The following is a 13786-nucleotide window of genomic DNA, read 5'->3' as shown; positions in this document are numbered from 1 at the left end:
CATCAATTCTTCGGCACTCAGCTTTCTTTATAGTCCAACTCTCAACGTGACTACTGGAAAAACCATAGCTTTGACTAGATGGACTTTTGTTTGCATAGTAATGTCTCTGCTTTTTAATATGCTGTCTATGTTCGTCATAGCTTTTCTTCCAAGGAGCAAGTGTCTTTTACTTTCATGGCTGCAGTCAACATCTGTAGTGATTTTGAGCCCAAGAAAATGAAGTCTGTCACTGTTTCCATTGTCTCCCCATCTGTTTGCCAAGAAGTGATGGGAGCAGATGCCATAATCTTACTTTTCTGAATTTTGAGATTTAAGCCAACTTTTTCACTCTCCTCTTTCACTTCCTTCAAGAGGCTCTTTAACGGTGGTGTCATCTGCATATCTGAGGTTATTGATATTTCTCCCGGAATCTTGATTCCAGCTTGTGCTTCATCCAGCCCAGCATTTCTCATGATGTACTCTACATATAAGTTAAATAAGCAGGGTGGCATTATACAGCCTTGATGTACTCCTTTCCCAATTTGGGATCAGTCTGTTGTTCCACGTCCAGTTCTAACTTGCTTACTGACCTGCATTCAGATTTCTCAAGAGGCAGGTCAGGTGGTCTGGTATTCCCATCTCTTTAAGAATTTTCCAAAGTTTGTTGTGATCCACACAGTCGATAAAGCAGAAGTAGATGTTTTTCTGGAACTCCCTTGCTTTTTGATGAACCAGTGGATGTTGGCAATTTGATCTCTGGTTCCTCTGCCTTTTCTAAATCCAACTTGACCATCTGGAAGTTCATGGTTCACATGCTGTTGAAGTCTGACTTGGAGAATTTTGAGCATTACTTTATTAGTATGCGCTGCTGCTGCTGAGTCACTTCAGTGGTGTGTGTGAGATGAGTGCAATTGTGCGATAGCTTGAACATTCTTTGGCGTTGCCTTTCTTTGGGATTAGGATGAAAACTGACCTTTTCCAGTTCTGTGGCCACTGCTGAGTTTTCCAAATTTTTTGGCATATTGAGTGCAGCACTTCCACAGCATCATATTTGTATTTGTTGCTGCTGCTAAGTCGAGCCTACCAGGCTCCCCCGTCCCTGGGAATCTCCAAGCAAGAACACTGGAGTGGGTTGACATTTCCTTCTCCAGTGCATGAAAGTGAAGTTACAGTCTGCTAAATCAATGTCATGACCCACTAGTGGGTCACAATCTATGATTTCAGAAATTCTGCTTTAGGAAGGTCCTTTTTAATGAATCTCTTGGTAAATTCTCTTTTTATGTAGAAATGCCTTTACTTGATGATTTCTAAAAAAATTTTCTTTTGGTATACAATTGAAAATGTTTTCTCTCACACTGAAGCATAGTATTTTCTATCTTTTTTTATTGCTTTTGAATCTGCTATCAGTCTGATTATGGGTGATCCTTAATTTTTTTCTGGGTAGTTTTATGATTTCGTTGTTTCTAATCCCATAACTAACCGTTTCACTAGCATGTATTAGGTGCTTATTTTTTATTTAACCTGTGTGGTTTACCTTGTGCTTTGTGTACCTGTGAAATCCTGTCTTATCACTTCTGAAAAATTTTCAGTGATTATGTCAGTTGAGATAAATTCACCTACCATGAAACTCATCCTTTTAAATTGTGCAGTTCAGTGGTTTTTAGTATATTCCACAAGGTCATGCAGATACTGCTGCAGTCTAATTCCAGAACATTTTCACCATCCATGCTATATCTATTTTGAGCTGTTTCTTGACTCTCTTTTAACCTATCCCCTAAATAGTTAATGCATTAAAAAAATTTTTGCAATTAGGTTTTTCAGTTGTAAAAATCTCATTTGGTTCTTTCTGCAATTTGCATAATCTTTTGGTTTTGTTTTTTATAATAGTGTTTTGTTTGCTCATATTTGTAACTCCATTTTATATTTTAAACATTTTATAGTTACTTTATATTCTATAATAGAATATTCCAAAATCTGAGTTCTTGGAGGCTTAAATCTGTTGCTTATTTTTTGTGACTCTTGCTTGTGATAGATTTATTTCCTTTTATGTGTGTACTAATCTTTGATTATAACTCCTATTTTGCTGATCCTAATCTACGGAAAATTTTGGGACCAAAATTGAGGATGCTTTCTTAGAACATTTTTTATCCCTTCTGCCAAGACCCAGAGATACTGAAATTTCCAGCCCACTTCCAGGTTCTTTTCCTTGTTAGTGAGGCTTCTCAGGTTTAGCTGCAACACCTTGCTCAAACCTCAAGCACCATTGTCACCTATATGTCCTAAGGCGAGCCCTTGCCTATCACAGCTCTAATTTCTGTTTCAGATCATAGCTGATTTTTAAGTTTTGTGGGTTTTTTTTTCTTCTTTGATTGCCCATTTTGGAATTTACTTTTCTTTCTATGGTTCCTGCAATACAGTGAAAATTGTTTTATAATGTCTGGTTGGTTGAGGGGCTTTTAGCCAAGGATAGGAATAGGGGATGCCACAGTATCTAGTCCACCAGACTGCCAAAAGCGAAGGTGAAATTAAGTTCTTTTGACTTCGGTTTTTTTGAAGATAGCTCTTAGTATAACCACACACTAATTACCCCACCAAATTGCTACTTGTGTTCTATCTGACTTTAACTGGTACCATTAAATGTTATGAAAAGCCCTTTTTCTCTCTTCCAGTAAGACTACTTTTTTATAACATTTGCCAAGTTCATTTTTTTTGTTTTATTTTGTGGTTCCTGTAGGATTATGTTGACAAAGAGAAGGCCATTGCCAAAGCATTGGAAGACCTTAGAGCCAACTTTTACTGTGAACTCTGTGATAAGCAGTATCAGAAACACCAGGAATTTGACAACCATATCAACTCCTATGATCATGCACACAAGCAGGTGAGGAATAGTTAATTTCTAAAAAAGAAAATGATACTTTATTTGTTGTTATAAATATTAAACTTTATGAGTATACTCCCCAAAACTTGTTGACTATGGTTTCTTGTATCTGCCTGTCTTTATCTGAGGTCATCTGACTGACTTGATTTTTTTTTCAGTGACAGAAGTCCTGACATAGACCTCATCCTTCTAAGATTGTAGAGTGAAGAATTGTGAGCTTCATGCATAAAATTTTTGGCTTTGAATGGTTTCTAAATTTGTATTAATTTGATAATTCAGCTAAGGATCATTGGGAGCTTTTTTCCAGTTCTCCCTGTTCCTGAACTTGTTAAACTTCGAACAGTTATCTCAGGCCTTGGTCATTTCATCTTCTGTTATCTAAGAATTCATGCTGTGTTGGGTATTTCCTATCAGTAAGTCATTTTGTTACTTCGTGTACCTTGGAAGATAGATAAATCTTGAAAAGAGAAATAAAGTTAGATACTATTTTAACTTTAACAAAAAATTCTGATGCTGCATGTTGAAGAGCTTGCTGAAAAACAAATTACACCTTCTTTATGGCCTTTTTTTCTTTCTTCCGTTCATTGATTTAGAAAAGTAAATTATTCCTAACTAGTTACCAGCATAAAGGAGGTGGCAGTAATTCCCTTGGGAGATTTTAGAAGGAGGAAATGAATCCTTAAACCTGTAGGACAATTTTGAGACATTTGATTGTAGGTGACTTTAGCAGAACTTGCCAGGTCTTTGGGGGCACAGTGGTTGTATTTGATAAATTTGTAAGATTTATGAGCATTACTGAAATGCTCTTATAAGCTGGACATTTTGAACTGTTTTTCTAATCTTTGCTTCATCTTCAACCAACCATTTCAGTGCACGTAAAAGGCAAGCTTTGACCAAGTTTTCTTTTACTAGCATAGGAATAGTTTATAAGCCAGTTGTGGTCTTCCACTTTTTTGCATAGTTAACCATACCTAACCAGTTTAAGATTTAAGAATCTTTCATTAATAGAATTGTATTGAAGACAACTTTTCAACTTTATATGCAACTTTAGACATTGTTTTAATATATTGTCAGCTCTGCTTGATTTGAGGAAGAGAAAACTAGAGAGCATGTATATGGACAAGATATATTAGCAATTACCTTACTATTTCAAAGAATCATATGTCAAGAAAGACAAATGTAACAGTGACTGTTGCATCCAATTTATTGCATCCAAATCTTTTCTCAGCTTTTTGGTGTGTGTGTGTAAGTCAAATTTGGGAGTTTTTTTGTTTTTGTTTCATTTTCTGGAGTTAAAGACATTTAGCATCTAAATATATGTCTACCATTTTGGGCTCATGAGAATATCTTCAAGAAATTTCTTTAAGAATTGTATTTGATAAATTAAAAGAATAGTTACATGTATATGTGTAACTAAATAATTTTGCTGTTTACTTAAAACTAATGCATTACAAATTAACTATACTCCAACATAAAATAAAATTTTTTAAAAAAATTAAGACTCCAGAAGAAACTTTAGACACCAAAAGAACATTAAGAAAGATTACATTTCTAGTTGATAAGTTTCTTGACTTCCCTTTCTTAGAAAAAAATGAATGAGGAAGTATGATTCAAACTTAAATCATGTGTTGACTTGCTTTATAATAGGAAAAAATTCTGTCAGAGCAAAACAGATTGGCAAATTAAATCTGAGATAACTACAAAACTAATAAAATTCGCATTGACAACAATTAAAGTGATGAATGATGATTTTTAGTGATGGTGCTCTCAGTTTGAGAGTAGTAAAATTATTATGGCTCTGGTTCATTTGAATTTCACATATTTATTCTCTTGTGTACCTTGTGTGGACTCAGTTCTCTTTACCACTTTTCTATTGTGATTCTTCACCTGGGGAGATTTTGTCTCCCAGGGGCCACTTGGCAATATCTGGAGATATCTTTGATTATCACAACTAGAGAGATGGTGCTAATGGTACCTAGTGAGTAGAGACTAAGGATGCTGCTAAACATCCTACAATTCACAGAAAAGCTCCTTGCAACAAAGAATTACCTGGCCCAGAATATTGATTAGTAGTGCTGAGGTTGAGAACCTCAGTTCTCTTAGAACTATTGAAAAACTTTCAAGTACCCATGATAGTGTGTGGCCTTTGTTTGGTACAGACCAGTTTCTGTCATTTTAAGCCCCCAGTTATGTTGTAAACATTTATACTGTTCTCATCTCAATGATCTCAGATATATTCTTGTATTACTCTGTTTTAGAGTATCAACAAAATGAAAGTAAAAAATTAAGGATTTCTTATATTGAATTACCTTATCCATTAATATATAATATATCTGTGATTCCTGGTCTGGCAAAAAAAATCTTCAGCTGGTATGACTGATGAATGCATGTAAGTTGATATCTTCATCTTGATCAAAAGCCCATCTTAGGTATAAAACAAAGAACAGATGCATCTAAGTTTGTTATTATAGTTTTACTTTTTCCTGCCTTTAGGATTTCTAAGGAGACTTTAATTGACCTTGGTACAAAACAGCTAAGTAACTCCTAAGAGGAGGAGATAGGTCCTATTTTTCATTCCTCTTTGATGGACATGAACTTACCATACAAATGGACCTACCATTTTCCAAATTTATGCTCTAAAATCATAAAGACACCCTGTCTTGTCTTCCAGGCAGGCACACAGGATTATTATGAATCTGAGATAATAGGTAAGTACTTTCAACCCTATATTAGTAATCCCTAGTTTGCATCTTCTGTCAAAGTTTCACCATTAAAACTTTCCAGAGAAATAATCTATTATGTTAGTGGTAAACTTCCTGGTATAGGAAGGATCCTGAATACGCCCTTATCTTTATTAAACACAAATAATTGCTAGTGGTAAAGAACCTGCCTGCCAATGCAGGAGACATAAGAGACACCGGTTTGATCCTTGGGTTGGGAAGATCCTCTGGAGAAGAATGGCTGTCCACTCCAGTATTCTTGCCTGGAGAATCCCATGAGCAGAGGAGCCTTGTGGGCTACAGTTGCGTGCACACACACACGTCTCAAAAAGAATCTATTGGGTCACCTTCATTTGTGGTGATTTTTTTTTAATCCTCCCCACCTCCTTGGTGCTATGTACATCTGACTATTCACTGGTTTTTCTCAGTTTTCTAAGATATCTTGTGAAGAGAGTCATTAATACGCAAGTATTAAGACCCAGCTTGATTTTCAGAGATGAAAATCCTAATTAGACATTTTGGCTGTTTTTAGCAGTGTAACACTCTTTAATAGTGATAATTTTGTACATTTTGACATCTCCAGGGGTTAGCCTTCCTTTTCTTAAGAGGCAATCTAATCTGTGATTCATTTTTATATAAGTTAGTGTCATATGCCTGAGTGTTCAATTAACGTTAGTATTCATCTTCTACCTTTGTTGGCTTAGTTATAAAAGTTAAAGTTGACTGTGAAGCAATACATTTATCTATCTCTATCTCTGTGCCTTTTTATTTTACATAGCTTTTAAAAACACATATCTGCTAATGAATATACAGTGGAAACCATTTTCTTTAGCCTTGCAAGATTTAAATTCCAGACTCCACAGAATAGTCTCTTTCCCAGAGGTAAATTCGTAGCAGCGCAGTGGTCGGTGCATTATTTTAACACTGATGTGTTTTAGTTTTGCTTTCTTCGTGCCTTGTTACTCATTCAAGATTCTTCCAGTCTTACTCTTTTATTTTATTTGTGCCACTAAGGGGGCCCTCCTCACTAGCTTCCAGTACATAAACTAGCGATCACAAATTCCCCTAGATGCATGCACAGTTGACCCTTGAACAACATGAGGTTAGGGGTGCCAACCCTCTATGCAGTCGAAAATCTAAGTATGATTTGTTGTTAGCCCTTCATACCTGAGATTTCTCTCCCTATCGATGGTTCCATTCTGTGGATTCAACCAACCCCAGATCTGTAGTACTGTAGTATTTATTATTGTACTGTAGTATTTACTATTGAAAAAAATCCACATATCAGTGGATCTGCACAATTCAAACCCATGTTATTCAAGGGTCAACTGTGTTTTGTCTGTTATTTGTAGTGGTAGTTTTTTCTCCTTTAATTTCAGTTGATTCCCAACTCTTTTAAATGAGATGTTACATAATTCAGGTTTTGACTTACCTTGAAAAATTGAAGTTTCTGAGAACATTGGGCCTACATAATCACATAACAGTTGGCTAAAGCTGAAAGCTTACTACCTTCTCTTTAGAAACGCATGTGCTCCTTCTCCAATTATACATGATTTCTGCTTCATCTTCTCTCTTACACCAACCTGTGTAACCTACTATGTTACCTGGCAAATCCCTCTATAAACATTTGAGTTTGTGACCCAGGCCTATACCTTTCCCTCCTCTTTACACAAGCTTCCACAGGTTGTAGTTGATGCTAGGAAAGTAGCACATTGAAAAGATGCCTGCTTGTTCCTGCTTAGTTAGTGTTGGTATAACTTCCTTGCAGTTTCAAAACCATGTGGTAGTACAATCCAGTTATCAAAATCTGGTACTGTAAAGCAACCTTGAGAAATTCTTGAACTTGTTCAAAGAATCAGTATCTCCATCAGAGTAAAGAATGCTTTCAGCCTGCCTCCTCTTCCTGTTAAAATAGCTTCAGTATGAAAACCCCTGTACTCTTCTACTTTTTTAAAAAAAAAGAAATACCAAGGTCTGTTTTAGCTGTAAAAATAATGGTTTCCTGAACTTTGTAAATGACTGAACTAAATTACTAAACCGTTTAAGCCTGTAACAGGTATTAGTGACTTCTCTATTCTGAACTCTACAGAGTAGAATCTATACTGCATGATTTAAATTAACTTTGTCTAAACTGTTGACTTTCTGACAGCTTGCTTGCTCTTAGTTAACTAGCACCTGGTAATATGTACCAAAAAACAGAAATGTTCAGAGTTTTCCTCATCTCTCAAAAATAAAATAGGTTCTGAATTGAAGTATTTTCTGAGAAATTGTTTGGTGATGGAAAGAATGATCATTTTTGGACTTCACATGGGTTTCATTCAAGTTTGGTGTACTCTCCACTTGAAATTTCACTACTTACTGGTCCAGTTTTTGCCAAGATACATTCAGTCCTCTATGCTTGGCACTTACTACATCAGGACAGTAAACACACCAAAGCCAGTTGAACCTCTGGCAAGACCAGATGCAGATTTGATGAAATGTAACTGTATTCCTTTTTCAGTGCAACTTAGGATATTCAGTGCAGGGGTCATGGTGGATGAGACACAGAAAAGTATCAATAAAAACAAAACTAAAAAGGCAAGGTAAGAAAAGATAATTCTCGGACTAAAGTAAAAAGAAAAAGATCATTCTAAGTGAAACCACCAAGATTAGCTTCCATGAAGATATTTCATAGCTGCTGTATATTTGAAGTGTTGATAGAAAATTATAAATTAGAAAAATAATAAATTGATTATTGTAAAAATGTGAAAAGGGTTAAGAAAATCATAAAGTATTTATGAATGTCAAAGCTTTATAATATTGACTTAAAGAGCACAGTTCACTTCTGAAGAGATTTTTCTCTGAGAAGCAAAAGCAAATGTGTTGAGAGAGGAATGTATCTCAGAGCTTAAGCATATTGTAATTGTATTTTATTTATTTACTTTTTTTGTAGTTGTATTTTAATAACCTACAGCAGAGAGGTGAAAATTTTAGGTTCGGTTGTGTTTTGTATTGCTGTGGATGCCATTTTCTTTGGGACTGTTTTAGTTAATGAATGACTTCACTTCCAGTCTACCAAAAATTGAGCATGATTTGAGCCTTTTCACCTGTTAAATCTTACCCACCACCTCTGCTTTTGTTGAAAATAGACTCCATCTTAAACCCTGCTATCACAGCATAGTTAATCTTGGAAAACTCTGTGTCTGTTCAGGGAAGCTGTCTGCTTTTGTGATCAGGGGTAACCCTAAGCAGACCTTTTCGGAGCTAAGGTTGCTGGTAAACCCTGTATTCTAATACTGTTAGTATGTATTTCTAACTCTGTTCTTCCTTTTGGCACTCAGTTCCAAGGTGAATAAAAGTGATTCTGCCTTAATTACATTCTGTAGCTTTCAACTGGTTTTCTGCTCCTGTACACATACATTCATCACAGTGGTGCACCATGGGAGATTCTGGCATATGAGGCTATATGTTCTGTCGTAGTCTGAAAAGTTAAAGCAACTTCAGGAATGATAAGTTTATGAACAATATTACTGAAAAGAGAACTCTGAACTAGGATGTTGCTCTTTCATTTGCTTTGGGCCTAAGCAGCTCTTCTGAATTATGCTCCTTCAAATTTTACATAGAGGGCAAATCTTTGTTTTCAGATATGATCTCAAGGATTACATAGATATTCTGAAAAATTGTTATCTCCAAAACCACAATGGTATACCATTTCACACCTACTTAGGTTGCCAAAATGAAAGAAATACAGTAAGTGGTAGAGAAGATATGGAGAAAGTAGAACTTTTCTACACTGCTAGAGGGGCTATAAAATGGTGCAGCCCCTGTGGAAAACAGTTGATAGTTCCTCAGAATGTTAAATATAAAGCTACCATATGACCGATATGTACTCAAGAGAAATAAAAATACGTCCACACGAAAATTTGTACATGTTTGTTTACAGAAACACTATTCATCATGACCAGAAAGTGGAAACAACTGGAATATCCATTAAGTGATGGATACACAAGATGTGGCACAGCTATACAATGAAATGTTATTCAGCAATAAATAGAATGACTTACTGATAAACACAGCATGCATGAATCTTGGAAAGACTCTGCCAAGTGGGAGAAGCCAGTCACAAAACCTTATATTGTATGATTTTGTTTATATGAGAAGTTTAGAATAAGCAAATCTATGGAGAATATAGTTTAGGTTTCCACACATTAGGTAGCAGGGGACAGTGAGGAGTGAATGCTAATGGTAGGGTTTTCCTTTAGGGATAATGTAAATATTCTAAAATTAGTGCTACTGGTTGTACAACTCTGAAAATGTACTAATAAACCCACTAAATTTTACACTTTAAATGGATGAATTTTATGATATATGAAATACATATTAATAGAATTATTTTTTAAAACTTCATTATCAAAGTTAACTTTTAGTAGTGATGATGGTGACTTCATGTACATAGATATGTGTGTGTGTGTTTAGGTGTGGATATGTGGAAAATACCTTAAAGCAGTATACACATGATGCTATTAATACCATACTTTTAAGGCTTTTGCTGAATTTTGGAACATATAATGCAGTGATTTTATGACAGATTAATTTGACATTGACCAAGTGATATTAAGTTATTGTGTTTCAGAGTAATTGTGCACAAATTAAGTGTTGCCATAAATTACTAATTAGAATTACAGTTACTTAGCCCCCAAAAATGTATACTTATCTCTTTCCCCTCTGATTTTTTTTAGTATCTGTAATCAGCATTAGTTTTAGTTTTCTGTTACAAAACATTTGGGTTTCTGTGTTACTGAATAAAACTCATTTTCATCACTTACTGATATGCACGTGCTAAAAGAAGAATTTACACCTAATGCCCAGTAACTTGGATTTCCTTAACCTTTCAACTCGAATCTTTTTTCCCTGAGTGGTTTACTGCTGAAGCTCTCTGTGTTCTCTGCTGGTCTTTTCCCTCCCTCACTGCACGGTGATTTCCTGGACTGGCTCATCCAGAGGCATCACACACACTGAATCTTGAATTGGCCAAGTAACTGCAGCATGACTGCTCCAGTTTGGGAGAGGAGAGACATTCCTCATTAATGTTCTGTCATTGGAGAGAGGCTGGGGACAGTGGGGAGAAGAGCCATGGATTTAGGGGTATGTGGGATTGTTGACATAATGGAAAGGGAGTAGTTGAAGCTCAAAAAGGCTGGATTATGTTTGGGCAAAAAAAACAGATTGAGTTACAACCACTGCTTCTTTGCTCACTATTTTCCATCTCTGTTCATGAACCAACAAATAACATATGAAAGTATGTGTTTATGTTCCCTTTCCCAGCAACTGATTCTAAAACTGAAACCAGGTTGATACATGTTTATTGAGCCTATCTCCTGTACCATAGATAAGGTGTGTGTGTTGGAGGGTTAGTTATGAAGGAAGACTAAGAGCAGTCTGTCTCCTTGGAGAGGGATTGCTGTCTGGTGAGAGAAAGAAATCACAGATAATCTTCTGACCCCAAAGAGATAGAATTCAGTTTCTCTTTACAATTGCATGTATATTGGAACATAGGCTGTTTAGTGGCAATAGAAAATACTCTCTGCCTATTTTCTAATGCCTGAAATTCTCTTCACATGTAAATAACGGTTTTATTCTTTAAAGTGCAATAATAGATTTTAAATACTTGAGAAAGATAATAGATTTATTCCTAGTGAAGTATATTCAATCAAATACAAGCTTCTAGCATCAAATTTTGTTGTGGTTCAAGAGAGAAGTGTAGCATCAAAAGATATAAAAAGTATTTTATTAGATTGAAGTCCTCACTATCTTTTGATGGTAGAGAAAACAGTGTGGAGAGTATGTGTCTCATTAATTCCTGCCCACGTGCATCTCCACTCCTTACTGTTGACACTCCACATTAGTAATAATGTGGGCAAGTTTATCATCTGCACTGAAAACTGGTAAGATATACCACATTCTCATGTCATTGGTTTAATTGTTCAGAGTTGAAAGGTAGAGCAGGATTTTGTGTCTGGAGCAGATATTTTTCTGCCAGGACACTGCAGTTTAGCCAGTTTTAAGAACTGGAAATGTCGTTTACATTTGAAGTGGTCTTTAGCCCCAACTGTGGATGGATATTTTTTTTTTTTTTTTTTTTTTTTTTTTTTTTTTTTTTTTTTTTTTTTTTTGGATGGATATTTTTAAGTGCTGGATTATTTATTAAGTTCGTCCCTCTACTGGTCTTTTGGGAAATTTAATGGAAACACCAGCTACCCTGTGATTGAAATCAATGAGAAATTATGTTCTCTGCGGCAAGTGTATATACTTTTTTGGACATTTGTTGTTGATTTTTTAGAAAAATAGGATCTTCAAACCCTTTCATTATGAATGGGGTTTGGTCTCCTTTCCTTTGGATCAAATATTTTCCAGCTAAAATTGTGTTATATGACTTAAATTTATATTAATAAACAATAGTTCAATAAATAAGTAAATTTATTAGCAATTTTCTTCAGAAATTATACTTTATCATTTTCAGAGATAATATATAGGACATAGTAGCTTTGGAGTCACCTAAATGATTAATTAAATCCATTCAGATTAGACTGTGCGCTAGTTTGAAGGTTTTAACTTGACTTTGTGTGTACAGTATGGAATTTGCTCATCCTTTGAAAATAGTTTTGGATTGATGACACATCTGTACTTTTTGGTTTCCTTACTGGAACTCTGTCTTCTTTGACAGACAGGTATGTTGCTCATCTATTCTTGTTTAGAAAAGGTTATCTAAAGTTGAGTTCCCCCTCAGAATTCAAGTGGGAATTAAAAGTAAAGGTCACAGGGGGAATTTCATGTGGGTATTCAGTGACAAATGAGCCAAGCTTGGTAGCCTTTTGAAATAAAATAAGCAACTTCAGAAAACTGACTCAGAATTAGGGTCTTATACCTTTATAAAAAACTACTTTTTAGATTGGAAATTGAGAAGTTTCTGGTCAATACCTTTTTTTTGTCATTGGTCCAGTTCTGTTCAGAAGTTAAGGGGCTAAAATTCTGACCTTTCGGTTCTCTAAAGAATGAGATTTATGAGAATTCCCTGGCAATGCGGTGGTTAGGACTCCGCACTTTCACTGCCAGTGCCTGGATTCAAACCTTGACTGGGGAACTTAACCTTCTACATGCCAAGCAGTGTGGCCAGACAAAAAAAAGAGTAAGACTTCCTCACTATTATCAGAGTAATACCTAGGAAAACTATGTTATTTAACTTGACTGTGTCTCTAGTAAATATAGGAAAATATTTCATAACAAACTTTCCTACGGATGATAACAAAAAGAAATTGTTGAAAATCAAGGATCCAGTGTTGACCCAAATTATTCACCAGCCACTTACCAGATGCAGTCTGTGGGTTTCGTGCTGCTCCTTAACAATGCAGGGTTGATTATAAAGATAAGCCAAAGTTCCTGCCCCAAATACAGGGGAATGGGCAGAATTGAACAGTTTAGACATAAAAAGTGCTTTACATGTATTTATTTTGACATTTAATCTTGTTAATCTATTGCTATGTAGCCCTGTTTTCTAATGAGGGATTTTGAGTTCAGAGAGGTGAAACTGAAATTTTATACAGACTGCCCTTCTGAAAGGCAGGAATAAGTAGTCAGATAAAATGATGGTTGCTAGGTGAGTGGTGTAACAAAGTGCTAGTAAGACAGTTCAGAAAGAAAAAGAATCTCGTCTTATGTAGAGATCAGTAGAAAGTTTGTGAGGGGAATTCAGTTTGACTTTGAATGGAAAGAGACTTGGGTTTAGGAATCCGTTTTTACTGTCGGAACACCCTTATCTAAGAGAGACCTCAAATATACATGTTGGGTTTGGGAAAGTTGCCTAGTCTTGTCTTTAAAATTTGGGTTAGAATTCTAGGGTTCCCAATTCTCCTTTTAAAACCCCAGACTTGACCATAGAGTTTATAGAGGTGATAGAGGAGTGTTGCCTATACCTTGTATAGGATTGGGATTTGCACTTGTTTTATTGATATCATTCTGTTTTCTTCCTTCCCTACTTCTAATTATTGTGGTGGGTGGGAATTTGAGATGGGATGTCTTCAGGATGATGTGGAAGTAGTCTGTCCCTTCAACTTCAAGTTTGTACCAAGTGGCTGCTGAATGACTGCAAATCATTGACTTGGCCTGGAGACTCAAGACTTTGATAAAATGCTCATTCTTTTAGACAGGGTCCTATAGTTTGGGAAATAACTCC

The 13786-nt window shown here is 35.6% G+C and overlaps 1 protein-coding gene across 5 annotated transcripts in view; it reads left to right on the top strand.

The window, feature by feature from the left end:
• GPATCH8 (G-patch domain containing 8) overlaps positions 1 to 13786 on the top strand; it is a 92894-nt gene that overhangs the window by 67845 nt on the left and 11263 nt on the right. For all 5 annotated transcript variants that reach the window (XM_005693931.3, XM_005693932.3, XM_018065244.1 and 2 more), the window contains one exon: positions 2714 to 2857. In XM_005693931.3, the coding sequence (XP_005693988.2) occupies positions 2714 to 2857 (144 nt within the window). The remainder of the gene's footprint in view (positions 1 to 2713; positions 2858 to 13786) is intronic.

The sequence above is a fragment of the Capra hircus genome, chromosome 19 (assembly GCF_001704415.2).
Source record: "Capra hircus breed San Clemente chromosome 19, ASM170441v1, whole genome shotgun sequence".
Lineage (NCBI taxonomy): Eukaryota > Metazoa > Chordata > Mammalia > Artiodactyla > Bovidae > Capra > Capra hircus.
The sequence above is the reverse complement of the archived record's forward strand: the minus strand, read 5'-3'. Positions and strand labels throughout refer to the sequence as shown.